Genomic DNA, 21,170 nt, shown 5'->3' with positions numbered 1-21,170 from the left:
TATTAATTCTTATTATAGAAACTATGAGGATTAGTAATTTTTAATATTTATTATTATTATTATTTATAATAAATAAATTTTATTAATATATTTTTTTAAAATACAAATATAAATTATATCAATTTATGTATATAAAATTATGATAAATATAAATATAAATTATTACTAGTTAAATACTGATAAAAAATAATAATATTTATTAGTTATATAATATTATTTTTATTATTATTTTGACTAAATTTTTTAGAATTTTAATTTTTGGGATTTCTCGAGTGAATAATAATAAAAAAATTAAGTATTCGTAATTTACTAATTTTAATTTATATTAACCAGTTTACTACCATATTTGTAGTTTATATTTTTAAATATTATTGATTATATATTAATAAAAAATAATATATTATTTTGATTATATAATGTTATTGATAGTAAACAAATAAGTTGTAGTTTAAATGATTTTTTTTGGTATAGAAGTTTTAAGTTTGAATTTTTCTTTATATAACTTGATAAAAAGAGTGAAGAGTATAATAAAATTCTTAAAAGGATTGTGTATTATACATGGTCGAATTTTATTATCAAACGAAAAAATAAAATCAATAACATGATTTAAATTATAAAATTACGCAATATAATAAAAATTATTTAAAAATCATCTGATTTAGAGTTAAATTACTGGTGCTACTTTATTTTTAACAATTTGGGCCACAAATATAGTGGGGCTTCTTGCTTCATGTAAAAAGGGGTTCGGTAAGGTTGGAATTGTAACAGAGTCCACAGTCGAAAATAAAAAAAATAAAAAAATAAAAAATACAATAAATAAATAAAATGTACATAAAATTGGGGAGCAAGTAAGTGGCAGTATCACAATTGAAGCCATATTCAATGGCAAGAAGGATCAGTCATCGCTCATCAGAGAAAAACGCTTACGTCACTCTCTTCTGTTGACGGTGACAGAGTGAAGAAGAAGAACCTTCGTGCCCTGCGATGTGTGATGTAGCATATGATCATCAAGCTCCAAAGGTTCTGTTTTTTTCTTTCCCACAAAAACTCGCACGATTCTTCCTCAATTTCGTGTTTTGATGGTTATGAATTTATATTCTTGAAATTTAAAAAGGAAAAATCAACCACTGCATCATCGTCACCGTTGCACAATGCGTTCTATGAATAGAATCAAAAGTATAATTTAACAATTTTAGTAATTTTTTAATCAAATGTTATATCGGTGCTGTTCTGTTCTTCTTAATATTATAATTCAGACTCAGACAGTACGTTTTTACAATTTCTTTTTAATTTTTTGTTTATAGCTCAGAATCAAAGCGGAAGCTTAAGGACTGGGAAATTAGTGGCACGTTGAGCAAGAATCCCGCTGCACCGAGGAAAAATTATTGGAAAACTCACAGATATTTAGTAAGTGCTTCTTCTTATCCTTATTCTTCTTCTTCTCTGTCTGTCTCTTTAATTAATGCATTGTGTTGAAAATTTTTTTGGGTCCCCTTCATGGATTATTTTTTGTTATGTATATTCATTTGAAATTTTTTAAGAGTATGTATATGGCTGTGTGCGCTTGCTTGCTTACTCTGTTTATGGGGCGTGGTCTTTTTTTTTTTTTTTTTCAGAAGTTGGGGAGGGGGTTCATAAGGGTGGCTTTTGTTACAAAAAATAAATAAATAAATAGGACACTGTTTTTTTTTTTTTTTCCCTGTTTATTTTATTTTTTAAAATTCATGGTTGCAAAATATCTCAATTTTTAAAATATTTTTCCCTTTTAAGATGATGTGAAGGAAACATTGAATAAATAATTTTTGAGACACGGGAAATCAGAAAGCAGCATTTTCTGTAGTTGAATTTGAGACAGGGGAAAACAGAAAGCAGCATTTTCTGAATGCCTCCAGCTCCAATTACAAATTCTCATTGCGTGGTATCTGAAGAGCAAGGAGGATTGCATGACGGAAAGATGAGCCTGGACTTAGTGCAGAATGTGAATGTGAATGTCAAGTTAGGAGAAGCTGCTCCAAAAGAAGTACAAGTTTTGATTAGTAAGGAAAGCGTAACTATACCTACACAGAATGTTAATGGAAAGTCAGAAGAAGCTGTTCCACAAGAGATACAAGTTGTGGATAGTAAGGAGAACATAACTATGCCTATGCAGAATGTTAATGGAAAGTCAGAAGAAGCTGTTCCACTAGAGATTCAAGAAGAAGCTGTTCCACTAGAGATTCAAGTTGTGGATAGTAAGGAGAATATAGTTATACCTACAGAGAATGTAAATGGCAAGCATGAAGAAACTGCACTACAAGAAGTACAAGCTGCAGTTAGTAAGGAGAGTGTAGCTATACCTGTCGCCACATCTTCAGTATCTGAACAAACTGTGGTTCTGCATCCTGGAAAAAGAATTGAACAAACTCCTATGACCATTGGAAATGAGGAGGACATACAAGTTAATATAATTGGGATTGGTGGCATGAATTCCGGCAAGGTGGTGGAAGATGCCTCGGAGGATTGCAATGACACTGAGCTTTCCAGTTCCAGTTCTTTTGGTGACACAGGATCTTGTGAAGAGATTGACTCCAGCTCAGGACTGAGTGATGATGAAATGGAATCACCGATGGGTGATGATTGGGGAGAACCACTTCTAATAAGGTATGTTTCTGGTGTGTTAATTGCAGTTTGTTTTTTTCTTTAAGAATGTCAATTGCTCATATGTCTTGCAATAACAAGTTTGAACTTACACTCTTAAGTATTAAACATTCAGAAAGAAAAAGGTTACGAGTCATTGGAGGAGCTTCATTCGCCCTCTTATGTGGCGCTGTAAGTGGCTAGAATTGCAAATGAGAAAGCTTCATTCCCAGGAAGTTAAATATCAAAGAGAACTTGCATCATACAATTATAAGAAACAGCTTGAGTTTTCAAAGTATGCAGTAGATGGTTTTGATGTCAAGTCAATACCTATATCTACTGGCATTCATAGGAATAAAGTTATGAGGAGGAAGAAAAGGAAGCGAGCTGAAGAATCTGATTTATCATCTTATGTATCTAATCATAATATATTCTCCTACTATGGTATGCATTTTCTGCTTGATTTATTTTGCTCAATGTTTTTCTCTTCTATAATTATATAATTTTTTCTCCCTATTTTTTCATTTTCCAGAGAACAAAGATCTCCCTGATGGTTCTTGTATGGAAGATCTTCGTTGTGTTTCCATAAGTGAGTTGCAGACTTGCAGTATTATACATAGTGCTTTTTTTAAAAAAAACTGTAAATAGCAAAATCTATCTCACCATTAAAGTGAATCAAACAACTGTAAATAGCAAATCTATCTCACCATTAAAGTGAGTCAAACAATGTGAAGGAATTACATATACGGGTTTCCTCTGTGTATTAACAAATTATTATATGACATTATTATGAAATAAGTTTTGATTAATTAATTCCATGATGTATGAGATTATAAATTTTCAATTTATGTTGTGTCAATGATATCAGGAGGTAATGATGATAACATTGAGGAGTCCATATTTAGTGACATGTGGTATTCCGTAGATCGTGAAGATATTGATAAATCATTGGATGACATATTTCAAAAGATCGCAACAGTAGAGTTACAAGTTCAGAAATTGAGAACTCGGATTGACAATGTGGTTAGTGAAAATCCAGGAAAGTTCTGTTCTGTAACTCAACTGAGCATGGTTGGGCCCTCTGATGGACTTAAAAGTTTGGATCGTAAAGTTGCTTCTTTTGCTGGTAGTGAAAACATATTCCCAGTTGGTGTTGTTCATGGTTCTTCTCAGATTAAATCTGAGTTACACGTGGAAGATGTACTTATGCCTGGAAATACATCAACTCGTGAAGGGATAACTCCATTTATCGAAACAACCAATCAGCCTCATGTTGAGGGTCTGCAGGAAAGTGTGAGTTTTTATTTTCGTATGAAATTTTAGTTTATGTTGGTCGTGAACGTGTGAAATGTTAGTCATGAACAACTGCATTGGCTAACGTTAAAAACTTATAACGGTGTTCTCTGATCTGTTATACCACCATCATGAAGGAAGTTAACAATAATTGAGATGTCATATAAATTTTATCATCGAGTTTAACATTGTTCTCAGCTTGTTATCCAGTTTATAATGGAATATTGAAGCATAGAACCTTCTCTTTTTTTTTTTTTTATTGTTTTTCCCCAAATGGATTTCCTTGGTTATGGTTTGTAAGATTATTATCATTATTTAAATGCTCGCATTTAGTATAATGTTTACATGTGAATATTCTTGACCTGCAATGTACCTGCTGTGCTATATATTGGAATGTTTGTTATGGTAATCTCTGTAACTCCATACTCTGACGTTAATTATATTTTGAAATTGTGAGTTAACAAGAACTATAATAGTAACTTGTTTTCTTGAATGTAGGGCGATGACGAAGTTCTCATACAAGATCGGGCAGCTAATGAAAAGTTGTATGATCTTGTAATCGCTAGAAAGCGGCTTGGGGGGAAAACCAAGGGACAAGATGAGGAACAGAAATCCACTTCCCTGGCTCAGGTTTCAGAACCTGACTCGGCCACTGGGAATACTGTAAATAATGGGAAATCTGCTTTGAAAGCATGTTCTACGTCAAAGTCAAGTTCCCCTAGGAACAAAAGGAGAAAGCAGAAGAAATCCGGCTCAAAGAGCAGGAGCCGGAGATAGTTCGGTTGAGCTGAATCTGCAAAAATGTTATTATTTTGCAATGCAGATAGAGGAACTGGGAATTTCTCAAAAAATTTTGCACAAAAGACTGAAATCTTCCAGTGTAAATTCTGCTCTTGTTTATACATGCTTTTTCATAATTCAAGAAATGGTTTCAGGATGATTACTTGTGTAGCTTACCATATTCTTGATAGGAAGCTTTTATTTTAATTTATTGGAGAATTCTTTTTCAAGAGATGAGGTGTATGACTCATCATATGCGAGTCCTATATAGTATATTCTATTCAGCAATGAAGTCTCCCCCCCCCCCCCCCCCCCCCCCCTTCTTTCATTTTGCTCTATGCTTCTATGCTTCTATGCATTCATCATGTCATTTATTATATCATTGCATGTCTTTATATTGTTTGAGTTGAGACCATGTCACCTGGTTTGAACTTCCAATGTTGCATTGCTGCTGTTAGTAATTCTCCCAATGAAGTATGGTTTACTATTTAAGCAGTGACAATGACATTTAATAGAATACGGTAAGCCATAAAATTTACCAAAGTATTGTGATAAAACCGAAAGAGTGGACTATCACATATCAAACTTGCACTGTTCAGGTTTCTATACCTCAGAAGATTCAAACTCTCATTCCTTTTGATGATGGTTAGTATCTTGCATTTAGATATCTAAAATTTCCTCTAAATTTGCAGAACCCAAAACGAGGCAAAATATTATCATAATTTTTCTAAACTGTTATTTTATATATTATTTTTAGCTTTTTGTAACATTCGGTGAATATGTATCTCTTTCTTATTAGACAAAATATGAGATTTGCATAAGATGAAGATTACATCTTATCCAATAGTAAAGAGATATGCATCAACTCAGCACATAAGGACAGAAGACAGAGTAAGTGGACAAAATATTTTTCTTTATACAAAGATATCAAATTGAATTCGCTATACTCTTATAGTAGCTGTCCTCGTCTTCACCCCCAAAAGAATCTGTCTATTAACATAATTTTCAACATAGCCAAATAATTCTTTGCAGAAAATACTTGACACCATTCATTTGTCACAACTCTCTAGTCACCAAAAAATTTTGTCACAACTCTACCATGGGAATGGTCATATCTGGCCAGTGGTCACTTAAAAAGACTTGGCAGGACATAACATAGTTGTTAATAGCTCAAGCTTTAGAAATAATATTCCAATTAAATTTCATGTGTGCTTGTGCTTTCTTCAAATCTTTAACCTGGTTAAATTAGGAGCTACAGTTCTCAACTTAGTGGACTATTTGTCTGTCCTGTCACATTTTCAATTCTTTACTTCCATTTTCACCTCCCCTCCTTTTAGTTCTCTAAAGCATATCTCAAATTTCAATAGGTCATTTCAGTTTTCATGTGTCCCCATAATTGCACCAAGGTTAACTGAATATCTTCTACATGTGAATGCAAATAATTATTACCAGCTATAAACTCTCTAAAGCCACCATCAACTTCAATGACACTGCAGGCAACCTCTTTGTATGATCCTCCCTTCTTCATCCTTTGTTTAACATCCTCCACATCTCTCCACCTTTGCTCTGTTGCATACAAATTTCTCAGCATCACATAGTCTCCAACACACCACTTCCCCGACTTCACCGCCTCTTGTAGCACTCTCTCAGCCCTTGTAACATCGTTAAAGTAACCACAAGCAAACAGAAAAGAACTCAATATTATCTCATTTGCATCGTAAGGCATGGTACAAATCAATTTCTCAGCCTCGTCCAAGCATCCGGCCCTCCCTAGAAGATCAACCATACAACCGTAATGCTCAATCTGAGGTGTGAGTCCGAATTTCTCCATTGCTTTGAACCATTTTCTTCCATCCTCCACCAAACCACAATGGCTGCAAGCAGATAACACACCGATCATAGTTATCTTGTTTGGTTCAAAACCTTCGTGCATCATCATTGCAAATGCCTCCAATGCTTCCTTTGCACATCCATTAACTGCAAAACCATTAATCAAAGCATTCCAGGAAGATGTTTCCTTCTCAGGCATCCCCATGAAAAGCAATTTTGCCTTTTTGATCTCACCGCATTTTGCGTACATATCGATGAGGGCAGTGCGGACATTAGCATATCTATCAAGATTCCTCCTTTGGGCAAACTTATGAACCCAGCCACCCAAATCCAAAGCACCCAAATCGGCAATAGCAGGAAGAATGCTTACCAGTGTCACTTCATTCGGTTCCACCACTGCACTCGACTGCATCTCATGAAACAACCTCAATGCCTCATGGGGACGCTTGTTCCAGCAATACCCCCCAATCATCGCGTTCCAAGTGAACAAATTCTTATCCGGCATGAGATCAAACATCAATCTAGCTGACTCAACATCACCATTATGGCAATAACCAGAAATCATACTAGTCCAAGAAATCACATTCTTATCACCCATCTTTTCAAACAAATCCTTAGCCAAATCCATACAGCCCAACTTCACATACCCATCAATCATCACATTAACAGCTGCAGAATCTTTCTCAGGCATCTCATAAAAAAGCTTCCTAGCCTCACTCATATCCCCACACCTCACATATCCAGCAATAACTGCAGTCCACGAAACCACACTCCTCTCAGACATTTCATCAAACACCTTCCTAGCACTTCCTAAAACCCCAAATTTCACATACATATCAACCAACGCAGTAGCCACATACAAGTCCAAGAAAAACCCGTTCTTCGCAACAACCCCATGAACCTGTACTCCCTCCTTCTTCGCCGAACACGCGGTACAACCCTTCACCATTGCGGTGAAGGTATATCCACCGGGTTCAAATCCAAGACCTCTGGTTCTAGCAAAGTCCCTATAGAGAGCGAAAGGCTCAACAAGTTGGCGAATTGCAAAGTGGGTACTGATCATTGTGTTAAATAGGAACTCGTCGCGGTTGTGGGGTGTGTGGTCGAAGAAACGGCGAGCGAGGTGGACTATGGCATGGCGGCGGGAAAGGGAGGCGGTGGCAGCGGCGAGGGAGGAGCAGGTGGTGATGAACTTGGCGAGGAGGTTGAGGTTGTGGTGGAGGGAATGTCGGAGAATGAAAGCGTGGATTTGTAGGAGTGTGGAGAAGGTGGTAGTGTTCCGTTGGAGAATGTAAAGGCATTTTCTTTCGGCGGCGGTCCAAAGGAACCGTTGCTGTTTTGACATCGTTTGCGTGTTACAGTTACAGAGGGTGGCTCGCGCCCTTTATAGTTTACTGTTGAAAACAGAAACAAGTGCTGTCACCGGGAAATCTTAAACCTATGCACAAGTTTATGGATATTTTGATTTTGAAAAGATTTGAGGGAGTCATTACAAATATTAATTTAGTCAATTGATTTAAAAATTAGTAAATAATTGAAAATAAATTAATATAACAAAAATTTAAAATTAAAAAATAAAAATTCAAAATTTAAGTAAAAAGAATATTTAAAAATAAAATATGACAAAATTGATTTATGATATATAATTTAAGATTAATGATTTAGAATTTAAAATTTAGATTTAGAGAATTTATAGCTTATTATTTAAAATTTATAATTTAGAGTTTATAATTTATGATTTATGATTTAAAATTTAGGATGGCTAGTGATGACCCCATAATAGTCGACAAGGGTGGTTGATGATAATAAATGATATTAATATATAGAAAAGAAAAATAACAGTGAAAATGTGTAAAAAAAAAAATTTCAAATAAGTGAATGGATTTATTTATTTATTGATTTTTTATTACATATATCATTTTAAAAGCCTAAAATTTTAGACCATCTCAATAGAAAACTCATCCAAATCCTTATTTACGACCCACCTATCATAAAAAGTAATTCCATATCAGTTTTTGCGTCATAAACAGTAAATAGAAACTGAAAACATCTCTTTCTTTTCCATTAGGAGAAACTAACTTTAATCCCTGTTGTGGTCCTACTTAATTAATTAATTAAAATACTTAAAACTAATGTAATTATTTTTTTTAATAATATTATTTAAATTTATAAATTTAAAAATAATTTACTATTAAAAAATATTAATATTAAAAAAATTCATATGTAACAATAATATATAATATATTAAATTTAATTTTTTAATATAAATAAATAAAAATTTAATTCTTTAATTTAATTAATTATTATAATTATTAATAAATTAATTATGATTTAATTATTTAATTAATTATTATTTAAATAATTAATATAAATTATTAATTAAATAAAAATATAATTATTTATTATAATTATTACTGATTTAATTATTATTTAATTATTTAATATAATTATTTAATTATTTTAAATTTTATATAATTATTTTTATAATAACTTATCAAGTGGTAAGTTATTACTAGTGAATATTGAATATGAGTCTCCATTCAAAAAGATTCTTCCTTCTCAAAAACTATATAGAAACTCATTCTCTTATCTCTTCAACTGTAAATTTCTATTTGTGTCACAACTTCTTACCCATTAGAGTTGTTCTTAGATGCTTTATCCCATTCTGAAATTCTAAAATTGGAGGCACTGATTTCTCACTAGGTAAATGGTCCTAGCATAAATCGGACATAGCTATTTGTGTTACTTAATTTTTTCACAAAAAAAAAAAGTAAACCTTCTGATAATTTACGTTTTTTGAATTTTTTAATTAAAATTGGATCGACCCTCCAATTTTAGTTTTCACAAAATAAAAAAATAAAAAACTTATAATATTAAAATTAGGCTATCTAATTTTAAGCTTATCTCTTTCTAATAATAAAAATCAAGTTTATTTAATATTAATTTTAAAAAATTTTATTTCATATAAATAAAAAATATCTATATTTTCAATAACAATGTATTACACATAAAGATAATATAAGTATTAAAAATGATAAAAAATTATTTTTACATCAAATAACATAGAATATAGTATTGCAGCAGAAGAAAAAAATGAAGTCCCAACAAATCTGGAATAAAATTGAAGTTCATATTGCCTGGTGATAACTCAAATTTTTGAAAATAGTAAAGAAATATGGTTTAAAGACTTAAAAATGACTCGATTGAAAAACAAAAGAAAAGTCTCTTTGCTGCTACTCTCTAAAAAATCTGGAATACGAGAAACCAAAGAATCTTTGAGGACAAAGTGGTGATGAGCGTTAAAATTACCTTGGCAATGAAAAGATTAATAGAAGATCTATCGCTTCAGTGGGACGATGCAATCTCTAAATCTTCTACTGTGAACACGTATTTTATTATCCTTTAGATATTAAAATTAAGGTGAAAACTCGACTAGGTGCAGTCGACTTCACCTGAAGTTGATACTTGAGAGCCGCTAGATGAAAATTTAGTTAGATCAATTAAATCATCTAACAACTTTCAAGTATCAACTTCATATGGTGATTGATATACCATTTTCTTTGTTCTGATGTCCTATTTAGATCAAATTTTTACATTTTATTCCAATAAATAAAAATTCTGACTTAGAAAAAAAAAGAAATATAGTATTACATTTACCTAAGCATATGCACTTAATTACATAAAACATAATTTTACTTGATTAAAATAATCACAACCCTCTTCCATTTGTAACACACGAAACTATACCTCATCCTTTCATATCATGAAATCATAACACCAAGAACACATTCAAATGTTAAAATAACTCAGCGATGCACAATTCCGCACTCTTCACAATAACAGCCAGTTGCATTTTTTATTATTATTATTATTATTATTATTATTATGAGATTTATCATCAGCAGCTGGTTGAGTTGAGACTTGTCTACTAGTTGGAGATGGACGATGATGTTCCTCTTGAGGTTGTTCTTCCTTTGGTGGTGGTGGTGGTATTGTCTTTTTCATGAACAACATTCTTGCGATCTTGACAGCAATGAGTGCCACAACGGTGAATGATGGAACAAAAACAACATCAGGCACTGATTTCATGAGTTTAAGTTGTGGCAATGTTTGTCCTGTTCTCTTCACAACCATGGCTGCTGGTGGTGCTACTATTGCTGTTATTATCATTGACTCATCTACTTTGTTTATCTTTACATTCTTTTTCATGAATGAACTCAATACTTCCTTCCTTTCTTTTTCATTTGCTTTTGCATTCCAACTCTCGAACAAATCCTGAAAAAAAACAAAGTTTCATAATTTCTATTATTCATTAATGAATTTAATTTTAATGCATTGATATTATAAAACATTTTACAATCATAACTGTTTTTTGGATAATTATATATACGTATACAAAATAGTTACAGTGCATCAAAATTAAATTCTAAAAATAATTTCTTTTTAAATCGGTGAAAGCTAAGTGAAAGTTAAGGAAGGTTTCATTCAAGAAATTCAAAATAAAACGCTCATCCCTTTTCTTTGTACGCAACATTAATATTACAAATTTAATACTAATTAAAGGGTCACTTACTTTTTCATTTTACTAAAGGAAAAGTATAGGTAGATAAATATGAGATGTTTATTTTACTAGATGTGTGGATAATTATTCTAATATTAAAATTTAGATAGATAATTTAAAGGTGTAGTATATTTTTATTTAATTAGTAGTTATTTATGTTGTTCAAAAAAATCATTAATTACTTAGCATCATCCTTTACTAAATTGAACTCTTCATTTTAAATTATTTTATTCAACGAAACTAGTTGTATTCTAAAATTAATTATTATTAAAAAATATATATTTATATACAAATATATAATGATTAATTTTAATATATACCCAGTTTTTTGTTTTCTAATACAAATGGCCTAAGAACTAACCTTTACAAGGTCTTGGGAAGGAACATCATAGTGTTTACCGGGTAAGGCTGCGTTGATAGTGCTGAAAAAATAAAACAAAAGGTTTAGAATAATAATAAAAAAAAAGCGTACAAATTTAATTAATTAGTATATGATATACGAGTTTACAAAACTAACCAAATATATAGGTAATATGTAAAAAAAGGGAAACTTTTCTGGGGTTAAAAAACTTTTGGCAAAAACAACACAATAATGGAAAGAAATTAATGTGTATTATTATTTCAAAACTATAGTACATGCATTATATTTTAGGATTAAGCTTCATTATTAGAATTATATATGCATGGTATATATATATATGCTATATATGCTTAATTATATTACCGGAAGATATCAAGAATTGCAAGGTGGAATCCAGGGAAGTCCTTGATATCTCTCTCAACAATTTGGTCATAGAATCTATCTGTTATCAAACTCAATATCTGGCTTGTTGACAACTCTGAAAACCACTAATATTTATTATTTAGTATATAATATAATACAAAAAAACCATTATTTATGATATATATCTGTTGCATGCTTTGCAAATTGATTAGTATTTTCATAATTTAATATGGTTTAATTATTATGTTAGTCTTTATAATTTTATTAAATTTTTAATTAAATTTTTATATTTTTCTTATTTCAATTTGGTTCTTATACTATTTTTAATTTTGATATTAGATTCTTTCTAATATAAAAAATATTAGAGTTAATTAATTGAATATATTTTCATAAATTAAAGATATCTATAATTAAGAATCTAAGTTAATTAGATCTTTGATCGTATATTTTTTGAAAAAAATATTCTGTTAATTTTAACATTTTTTACATGAAAAAAATTTAATTACAATGTTAAAACAGTGTAGAGACCTAATTGAAAAGAAAAAAAAAATATAAAATCTAATTATAAATTTAGTAAAATTATAAAGATTTACAGAGTAATTAAACCATTTAATATCTATCACTGATTTAGATTATATACTTGTATGTATAAAATTTTCAAGGTGTCATGTATTGTTATACAAAACAAATTAAAGAAAGTAAAATAAATGAAAGGAAATTAAAAGAGATAGATGAATGACCTTTAAATCTCATTCCTCCTAAGAAACTCATGTTGTTCCTTATGATGATGATGTTGTATTTTGGGAATTCCTAGATCAAAAGGGCAATCAAGTATGCAATATTATTGATGAATTCAAACATCGAAGAGATCAAGGTTTGTGGGGAAAATAAAGAAGTGGGAGATTGAATCTTCACTTTTGGAGTTGAAGCTAAGGAAGGAATGATTCTTGGCATGGAATAGCTTGTGAAGCAACATACCTTGTTCTTTACTGTTGTGTATATGTTAATCTATCTGCTTATACTTTGGAGAACTAATCAATTAAACTTATTTTGTTATCATGAGAAACTATATAAACCCCCCAAAAAAATAAATTGAAAATATGAAATATTAATTATATCTTGCATAAATATAAAAATAATTATTCTCAATAGTCAATTCATTATTTTTCATAAATAGGTATATAAATTCTGAAGGAGAATGTAGGTTTTCATTGGACAAAAAAGTAAAAATAAAAAATGACTCGTAAACACTAAAAAATAGTGATTATATATTTTTTCAAACAAATATATATTTTTCCAAACAATTTTTAACAAATAAAATAATAAAAATATCATAATATAAAAATTAAATCTGTCATGGCTGAATAATTAAATGTATAATAAAAAATTTTAAAATTTTATGTGTTAATGATTCATGCTAGAGCCAGGTTGCGATCCTGGGACCTGTGGGTTATGGGCCAACCACGCTTCCGCTGCGCCACTCTGATAATAAAAATATTGTGACAAATTTCATATATATAATAATAAATAGAAGCTTTTAACTGAAAATCTTGTCGACTTTTCTTTTGAAAAAAATCAAAAATATTTTTTTGAAAATAAAATTATAATTAAATATAATAATTCACAAATAATTTATTATTTAATTTTTAAAATTTCAAAGTCTTAGCACATAAAAAATTAACCACTAAATTAATTACGATATATTTATATATTAATATACGTGGTATTTAATTTATTTTTAATATGTATTTTATATTTTAACTTATATTTTATATGGATGACTAATTTAATAATTTTTTTTGTGTATATATAGTATAATTGTGTAAAAAAATTTATAAACATCAAATACGTATTTTTATATAATAACTAATTAGTAGCTATTATATATATATTATACATGTTTGATGAGAAATAATAGCCTAAAAATGTTTGCGGCGGCTGCATATGCTACTTATATGGGCTTATCTTGGAGAGGAAAGTACCTATATATTCGGAAAAAGTTGCATGGTTTCCCTCTTATACACACTTTGAAGCTTCAAAGGTGCTAGTCCTACTACTTATATTAAACTCTCTTTTGCTTAATAGTGTCATTTCATTCTTTTTAATCTGTGTTTGTATGTAAATAACTAAATATAACGTGGTGGTTAATTAATTATAACAAATTAACAATTATATTGTTTTAGGAGTCACAAGTAAACTGACAAATGGGGCAAGAAGCATGTCCATATAATATTATATACTTCATAATCTATGTGATAATATTATTCAAAAGAAGGGTTCATATATATATTTGGTGTTGTTTTGTATATATTGTAAATTGTAATATTGTTTCAGTGTAAAAGTAGAAGACTAATTTGAAGTACCTTAAATAAGATTGATGGTTAATTGATAATTAAAATAATAAATTTTAATAATTTTTTAGCATTTTTTTTGTAATATTGGTTATGTTCAATGTAAACGTAAAAGATTAAGGAGAAGTTGGTTTGAGTGGTAAATAATTTGGAGTTGCTTAAATAAGATTCTGATTTTAAGACTTTATAAATATATTTATTTTTGTTGAGAAATTTATCTATTATAGTTAGTTGTCCGAATTGAATCGTATCTGAGTCAACTCAGACAAAATTTTAGATATTAAATAAATAATTAAAAAAAATATAAAAGCCGAACCATTTTTTTACATTCAAAATTTACTTGTTTATTATTGTTAGAATCAAGTTGTTAAAATTACATCACTCTTTTTGATGGTTATGTAGACTTTTGAGCAAACTATTTTTTTTTTATTTCATTCAATAATAATATGATTTCTAATATGGATTGTTACATAAAAAAGTGATATACTCTTCAAATAATTATGTTTTTAATTTCTAGTGTAAAGAAAAATGTTGAAATAGAAAAATAAAAGAGAATTTAGAGTACAAGCCACATAAAAAATGTGCACCAAAGAGTAAGGAAAACTGTGGCACAAGCATAAGTTGCTAGCATTATTACTGAGCATTCACCCTCACCAGCTCCAAATAATTGAGTAACTGTGCCTGCCACACATAAAAACATACATAGTATCTGTCAAACTAAGAAACAAAAATTCTTGATATAGATTTACTAGAAACCTGTAAAATTAACTGTTATGTTAATAATATGAAAGGATCAAACCATAATGTAAAAGCAACTGTAAATTGGTGATTCTTTTCAATGTTAAGAATCCTTTAAAAAATGATATTTGTATCCGTTTTTGTATATGTCTCTGTGCTATATTTTTCTTTTATAGTATAAAAGACAAATTTTTTATCTTTTTTTATTTTTTATTTTTTATCAGTCACTTTTGATACTGAAAATAAAAGGTTCAATTATTCTGTTGGTTTCTATAATTTTATTAAAATTTTAATTAAGTCTCTATACTTGTTTTTATCAATTGGTTCCCTATATTACTTTTAATTTTATAATTAAGTCATTTTTCATATAAAAAAATGTTAAAATTAACCGAATATTTATCTCAAAATATATGCGGTTAATGATTTAGATATGTTTTAATTATGAATACCTTCAATTTATGAAGTTAACTCTAACATTTTTTATACTAGAAATTACTTAATTATAAAATAAAAAATAGTGTAGGGATCCAATTGAAAAAAAAAATCATAAGAATCTAATTGAAAATTTGGTGAAACTAATTAAATCAAAATAAAAGGTGTACAGAGGATATATACATAAAAATGTTTTGTATATATATATATATATATATATATATATATATATATAACAAATGTTACTTGTATGATAAGAAATCATGAGTGTTTCATATGTGAACTTAGAAGTGTGTGTATTCTTGGAAAATCAAAATCTATGATACATTTTAAGAAGATTACAAGTTCTTAAGAACTTACTTATGGCTACAGCAGGTGGAACAGCATACTGAAGAAGCAAAACAAACTTATACAACGGATCCGGGTTGATCAATCCGAATCGGGTCGCGGCTTTGATGATGCCTATGCCTATTGCTGGAACTGCAATACCCTTCACTACAACAATTCCAACAATGATTTTAAGGTTCATGCTTTGTCCTTTTAAGCCTGAAAGAAGAAACCAAGATCATTTAGTTTATGTCATTTTATTCATTTTTCAAAAAGTAGTTTTGGTTAGTAAATTCATGTTATTATTGCTTAATTAGTAATTATACCCTTTAGAAGATTTGCACCAAGTACCAAAGTCAATGATGGAATCAGTGCATCCCTGAAAAATCATCCATCATCATTTTAACTTAGATTAGAACTTCAATTCAATAGGTTTTAACATAAAAAAAAAACTATTGTCATTTACATTAAAATAATATCTAGTACCTTTGTTTGTTTATTTATTTTTGAATTCATTCATTTATTTTGTGGGGCTTAGAATTCTTACCCCAGCATTGTTACAGAGTCTTGAACCACCCGGAGAGCCGCGCCGTCGCCGACTAATACCTTTCGAAATTGAGGGACTACACCGATTACCAAACCAACCATCTGCATTTTCAGGTTGAAGAAAAACAGAGAAAACGTGATTCTATGATATTATGTTAATAACACTGAGAGTGAAGTTTTAAGGAATGACATTGCTATAATTTTTATCTTAAAATTCAACATTACGACATTCTATGATGTATACATGTATATATATCTTGGTTCTGAGAGTCGGACAGAACTGATTGATTTGACCTGATTAATCGAAAACTGATTATCAAATCGGTCCAATTCAGAATAAAAAATAGTTGCTAGTAAACTAGTCTTAATTAATTTAAGAAAAAAGGATAAATAGGTTCCTGACCTTTTGTCCCACGGACATTTTCGTTCCTGACCATTGAAAAATACTTTTAAGTCTCTGACCTTCACAAAATTTGGACGGATCAGTCCTTCCGTCCAAATGCCTCCATCAGGGACTGATCCGTCCAAATGCCTCCTTCAGGGACTGATCCGTCCAAATTTTGTGAAGGTCAGGAACTTAAAAGTATTTTTCAATGATTAAGGACGAAAATGTCCGAAGGACAAAAAGTTAGAGACTTATTTGTCATTTTTTTCTTAATTTAAAATAACAACACGAAAAAATGGCTTTTTAAAAAAATATAAATTTCATACATAAAAATCTTAGTTTATTATATTCAGTTGAATCTCTAATTCTGCTAATTCGAACATCGATTTGATTTTTAAAACCTTGGTATATAGATAATTGTTGGCATACCGATCCAATTGTTGAAGGTGATAATAGTGTCTTCACATCAATCTTTTTGGCCAATATTTGCATTTGTTTCACAACGTTTCCCATTCTTGTTACCTGTGTTTAAGAGTTTAGAATTGTTTAAGTAAGATCATAGATACTACTAATACATAACTCAAATTTAATTAAGCAAACCTTTGCTTCTCTAATAGGCATTGCATGTTCCATTATTTCAAATTGATCCGCATGATCAGTAGTCTCTGATTTGCTCCCAACATTAACCAATTGTTCATTAGAACATCTTGAAATGTTTTCTAGTTCATTTTCTTCGGAGTCTTCTACTTGCGCCACGGTGGAATTCTTATTCGAATATATGCGGATAATGTTGTATACATAAGACCACATGTAAATATTACCTACCTGAAAAAAACAAAGGGAGAAGTTTAATGTCTTTGGAAATTTTGTGATCATAATAATCATGAGAATTTCCAAATGATTTTTGAAGTTTGGTATCATAATCATCATACTGCTTGTGACAAAGAAGCATATCCAAGTCCATTTCTGTAGCAAACATCCTTATTTGCTCCAAAATAGTTTCCATTTTCTTTGCACACAGCTGGAACTATAATAAGCAACAAATTTCCCATATTTCCTGCTGACATTAACATTAAATGGTCATAGGCGTGATTTATCGAAAAAAGTATATAGGTACCAATATATTATCATAATAATATATTTTAATTATAATTATCATTGACATGTATAAGGAGACATATCCATAAAGACACTTCCATTAAATACAGTCATAAAAAAAAGACACTTTTATAAAACACATCTACAAAGACATTTCCATTAAACACCTTTATAAATAAGAGTTGGTAGAAATTAGTAGAATTCTTGTTAGTTATGTAACGAAATTGCTTATTTATTTATTTGTATAATTTTTTTTATAGAATTTAATTTTTATACATTAATTACAGAAATAATTTTATACGTATATCTAATTGTATATTTTTATATTATAAAAAATAATTAATATTTAAATTTACTTCTTTAAAAAAGTATCTAAACACAAGAATTTTTTTATATTTATATTAAAATTAAACTTTTTTTTTATATCTATAAAAATATGTATGATAAGATACTATGAAATATGAATAATACTACTGAGATGTGTTGTGTCCAATGAGAAAGGCCTATTACATCCGAGTTAATTAAAAGGAAAATAAAAATTTAAAGATGGTCACAATTCTTTGAAGGAATATGATCTTTGAAGAGGTGAAACCTGCGAAGTATGGATATTTCTTTTTTATTTGTTGTTTTTGTAGGTCAGATATATTTTGAATATATGACATGTGTATTTTTTGTATTCAACTGTATCTTAATAAAAAATATTTTTTTTAAATACGTTTAGACATACTTAAATACTATCATGTGTCAGTGTCTTCAGCCTTATTTTTAATATATATTCTTAAAATAAATTTATAAATAATATATATTATTAATTATTAAAATAAAAAATATTTTAAATAATTAAAAAAAATATTAAAATAATAAAAAATTTAATTTATATTTTAATATAAATAAAATTTTAAAATATTATTATAATTTATCTAAAAAATACTTTATATTTTATGGTGCATTATAGGGTAAAACCCTTAAACATGAGTTGTAAAAGTGGTGGGGTCTCATAAAAAATTAATAAATGAAAGTATATATAACTTATTAAAAGAGGATATATATCTACCACTTTGAATAAGTAGGTTTGAAAGTTGCTTTTGAAATACAATTATACAGATAATGAATACATACCTACCTAATACCTATCTAGTGAGACAGGTATATAACCAACAAAATACTTTTGTCTTCTCAAAAAACATAAATTCAGAAAAAAAAAATACATTATAATATATAAAAATTAAAATTTAATTATTCAGTTGGTCCTTATAATTTTTATTAAATTTATAATTAAGTTTTTATATTATTTTTAATTTTATAATTAAATTCTTTTTAGTGTAAAAAATATTAGAATTAATTGAATATTTTTTTACAAATGAATGTATTTATAATTAAAAATCTAAATTTGACTGTATATATTTTGAAAAAAATATTCTATTAATTTTAATATTTTTGATATGAAAATAACTTAATTATAAAATAAAAAAATAAACATAAAAATAACTTAATTATAAAATAAAAAACAATGTAAAGACCTAATTGAAAAAAAAATATAAGAATCTAATTGAAAAATTGATAAAATTAAAATGATCAACAAAATAATTAAACTATAAATTAATAATAATTGTTTGGTTAATTTAAATAATAATAATATATAGTAATAATTTTGTATTGAGAGAAGAGTTTCTAAACACAGTACCTACATGAACTTACCTGCAGAGCAGCACCCTAACACAACTCCTTGAAGATGATGAGGAACTCTGCTTATTTTGTTAAGTAACCATCCAAGTGCTGATCCAATAATATATGTAATAAAAATGTTTAGTGGCATGAACCACCTACACAACAATCATTCAACAAGCTTATGAAGTAATTAATTAATGGAGAAAAATGTCAATTAAAAAATTAGAAAAAGAAAAAGAAAAGAAACAAGCTTACAACATAATCATGCTCCTTAGAGTTATAGTTTTTGCTAAGCTACTTGAAATAAGAGCTGGAGTGAAGACATAAAATACCAACTATACAAAGAGAAAAAAAGGAGTTAAAATAAATAAATAAATATATTATTAAAAAATATATATTAAGATTAGTACATGTTACTTCTACCTAAAAAAAAAGAAAGAAAAGAAAGATTAACATATGTTACTAAGTTCTAAAGGAAGGATGAAAATAAATAATGGTCAAATATAATTATTATTTCTCTTGCTAATTATAGAGCTTATCAGTTAAAAAATAATAATAATGAGCTAATAGTGAAAGTGATGAGTAAATCTTAGTCACTAAAACATAAAAGATTATATAATTCTTTAATTCAGTCATCAACTTCTAATCATGTCACACTACATTACACGGGTTAATAACAACAATGGAAAATAAAATAAAATAAATAAAATAAAATGAATTGAAACTTACAGAATTTAAGTGCTTCATAGCAATATCATTGAGTATGTCAATTCTATCAAGTGCAAGGAATATTCCAACAGAGGTGAGCAACAATAGCTTCAGAACTGACATTAATGCAACAATGAAAAGCTTCAAGAAGTCCATTGATTCTTCTTTCTTCAGTGGAAAATACCTTTAATTTCTTTTTAGGTGCACCAACAATTAAAATCAAATAAAGTGTTAAATCATGATAATATATGTGCAGCAAAACAGCATCAATTAAATATCAAATTATTTATTTTCTTCCTTAATTGAGATTTTTAATTAAATCATGAAAAATCAAATAACAGCACTTTTTTTTATTATTTTATCATTTCTAAGTAGTAGTGATCACAAACATGATTATTGCATAAATATACATATATGTAACATCTACAAACGTTAAGATTGAGAGAAAATATAGGAAATATATTATAATCAATTTCAGATATATAGATTAAGAAGGAACTATAGTTAAATATGATTAATAAATTAAAGTTTCATGCATGTTTTGTAAGAAAGAAAAAAGAGAATACAATACATTTACCTAAAAGATATGGTAATGAACGAACTTGCAGAAGAAGAATATGATTAATTAGCAGCACTATACTTTTTTCTTGATGATCATCGTTATCAGAAAAAGTTCTCTAAAGTGTTTAGTGCTAACATAGGTGAGTGAGCAAGTAGCATATATAAATTAGAAAAAAAATATTTTAAATATATATTCCAAAATAATGTTTGCTTTCTATTATTAAATGTGATGTATAATCATTTATATAGAATAATGAATCTCATATTTTATTAACTAACCAAAAACGGTTGCGAAATAAAATAAGTGAAAAAATATTATTAAATTTCATTAAAATGATTTATTGTAGAAGAGTTTGTAAAGTTGTAATTACATGATAAATGTGAAACAAGAAAGAATTATTTTTGCTACTTTAATTCTTAGAATATTAGATTATTATTTTTTCAATAGTCTATATATCAAAAATTAATTCATTATAAATTTAAATTCTATTTAAAAGTCTATCATTATTTGCTAATAGATTATTATATTATTTATTGCAATATATATAAAAC

General features: G+C 28.4%; 4 protein-coding genes across 11 annotated transcripts; 1 reads left to right on the top strand and 3 right to left on the bottom strand.

The window, feature by feature from the left end:
- The first annotated feature begins 861 nt into the window (after window positions 1-861).
- LOC130974332 (uncharacterized) lies at window positions 862-4,989 on the top strand. 8 transcript variants are annotated; one of them, XM_057899174.1, is made up of 7 exons: window positions 862-1,020; window positions 1,310-1,407; window positions 1,929-2,640; window positions 2,753-3,060; window positions 3,149-3,205; window positions 3,485-3,909; window positions 4,408-4,989. In XM_057899174.1, the coding sequence occupies exons 3-7, from the start codon at window positions 1,955-1,957 to the stop codon at window positions 4,684-4,686; spliced, it is 1,755 nt and encodes a 584-aa protein (XP_057755157.1). In that variant the 5' UTR covers window positions 862-1,020; window positions 1,310-1,407; window positions 1,929-1,954; the 3' UTR covers window positions 4,687-4,989. The 8 variants fall into 8 exon arrangements, with proteins under 8 accessions (XP_057755157.1, XP_057755154.1, XP_057755155.1 ...); XM_057899171.1 differs by having other exon boundaries at window positions 1,841-2,640; XM_057899172.1 differs by having other exon boundaries at window positions 1,305-1,407; window positions 1,841-2,640.
- A 547-nt stretch (window positions 4,990-5,536) lies between these two features.
- On the bottom strand, window positions 5,537-7,864 carry LOC130975784 (pentatricopeptide repeat-containing protein At2g44880). Its single transcript, XM_057900520.1, has one exon. The coding sequence runs from the start codon at window positions 7,862-7,864 to the stop codon at window positions 6,050-6,052; it is 1,815 nt and encodes a 604-aa protein (XP_057756503.1). The 3' UTR covers window positions 5,537-6,049.
- Window positions 7,865-10,192: 2,328 nt separating this feature from the next.
- Window positions 10,193-12,733, bottom strand: LOC130977007 (uncharacterized). The gene is made up of 4 exons (XM_057901994.1): window positions 12,545-12,733; window positions 11,805-11,919; window positions 11,442-11,502; window positions 10,193-10,794 (listed from the first exon to the last, which is right to left on the bottom strand). Exons 1-4 carry the CDS (start codon window positions 12,573-12,575, stop codon window positions 10,351-10,353), a joined length of 651 nt encoding a protein of 216 aa, XP_057757977.1. The 5' UTR covers window positions 12,576-12,733; the 3' UTR covers window positions 10,193-10,350.
- Window positions 12,734-14,569: 1,836 nt separating this feature from the next.
- Window positions 14,570-20,733, bottom strand: LOC130976389 (protein PIN-LIKES 3-like). The gene is made up of 11 exons (XM_057901241.1): window positions 20,635-20,733; window positions 20,079-20,250; window positions 19,605-19,684; window positions 19,380-19,504; window positions 17,516-17,640; window positions 17,184-17,408; window positions 17,013-17,105; window positions 16,200-16,300; window positions 15,979-16,031; window positions 15,686-15,871; window positions 14,570-14,836 (listed from the first exon to the last, which is right to left on the bottom strand). Exons 2-11 carry the CDS (start codon window positions 20,211-20,213, stop codon window positions 14,712-14,714), a joined length of 1,248 nt encoding a protein of 415 aa, XP_057757224.1. The 5' UTR covers window positions 20,214-20,250; window positions 20,635-20,733; the 3' UTR covers window positions 14,570-14,711.
- Window positions 20,734-21,170: the final 437 nt, after the last annotated feature.

Source organism: Arachis stenosperma, chromosome 4, assembly GCF_014773155.1.
Source record: "Arachis stenosperma cultivar V10309 chromosome 4, arast.V10309.gnm1.PFL2, whole genome shotgun sequence".
NCBI classification, from domain to species: domain Eukaryota; kingdom Viridiplantae; phylum Streptophyta; class Magnoliopsida; order Fabales; family Fabaceae; genus Arachis; species Arachis stenosperma.
Note: the sequence above shows the minus strand (reverse complement) of the source record. Positions and strands in the feature narration are given on the sequence as shown.

Coding starts and splice junctions, on each gene's coding strand:
- LOC130974332 (XM_057899171.1), top strand. CDS start 1,883: ATGCCTCCAGCTCCAATTACAAATTCTCATTGCGTGGTATCTGAAGAG. Junction 3,206..3,484: donor TCTTCGTTGTGTTTCCATAA/GTGAGTTGCAGA, acceptor CAATGATATCAG/GAGGTAATGATGATAACATT. Junction 3,910..4,407: donor TTGAGGGTCTGCAGGAAAGT/GTGAGTTTTTAT, acceptor TCTTGAATGTAG/GGCGATGACGAAGTTCTCAT.
- LOC130975784 (XM_057900520.1), bottom strand. CDS start 7,864: ATGTCAAAACAGCAACGGTTCCTTTGGACCGCCGCCGAAAGAAAATGC.
- LOC130977007 (XM_057901994.1), bottom strand. CDS start 12,575: ATGAGTTTCTTAGGAGGAATGAGATTTAAAG. Junction 11,920..12,544: donor AGGAGGAATGAGATTTAAAG/GTCATTCATCTA, acceptor AGTGGTTTTCAG/AGTTGTCAACAAGCCAGATA. Junction 11,503..11,804: donor GCAATTCTTGATATCTTCCG/GTAATATAATTA, acceptor TTATTTTTTCAG/CACTATCAACGCAGCCTTAC.
- LOC130976389 (XM_057901241.1), bottom strand. CDS start 20,213: ATGGACTTCTTGAAGCTTTTCATTGTTGCATTAATGTCAGTTCTGAAG. Junction 17,409..17,515: donor ATGCTTCTTTGTCACAAGCA/GTATGATGATTA, acceptor TGTTTTTTTCAG/GTAGGTAATATTTACATGTG. Junction 17,106..17,183: donor TGCCTATTAGAGAAGCAAAG/GTTTGCTTAATT, acceptor TCTTAAACACAG/GTAACAAGAATGGGAAACGT.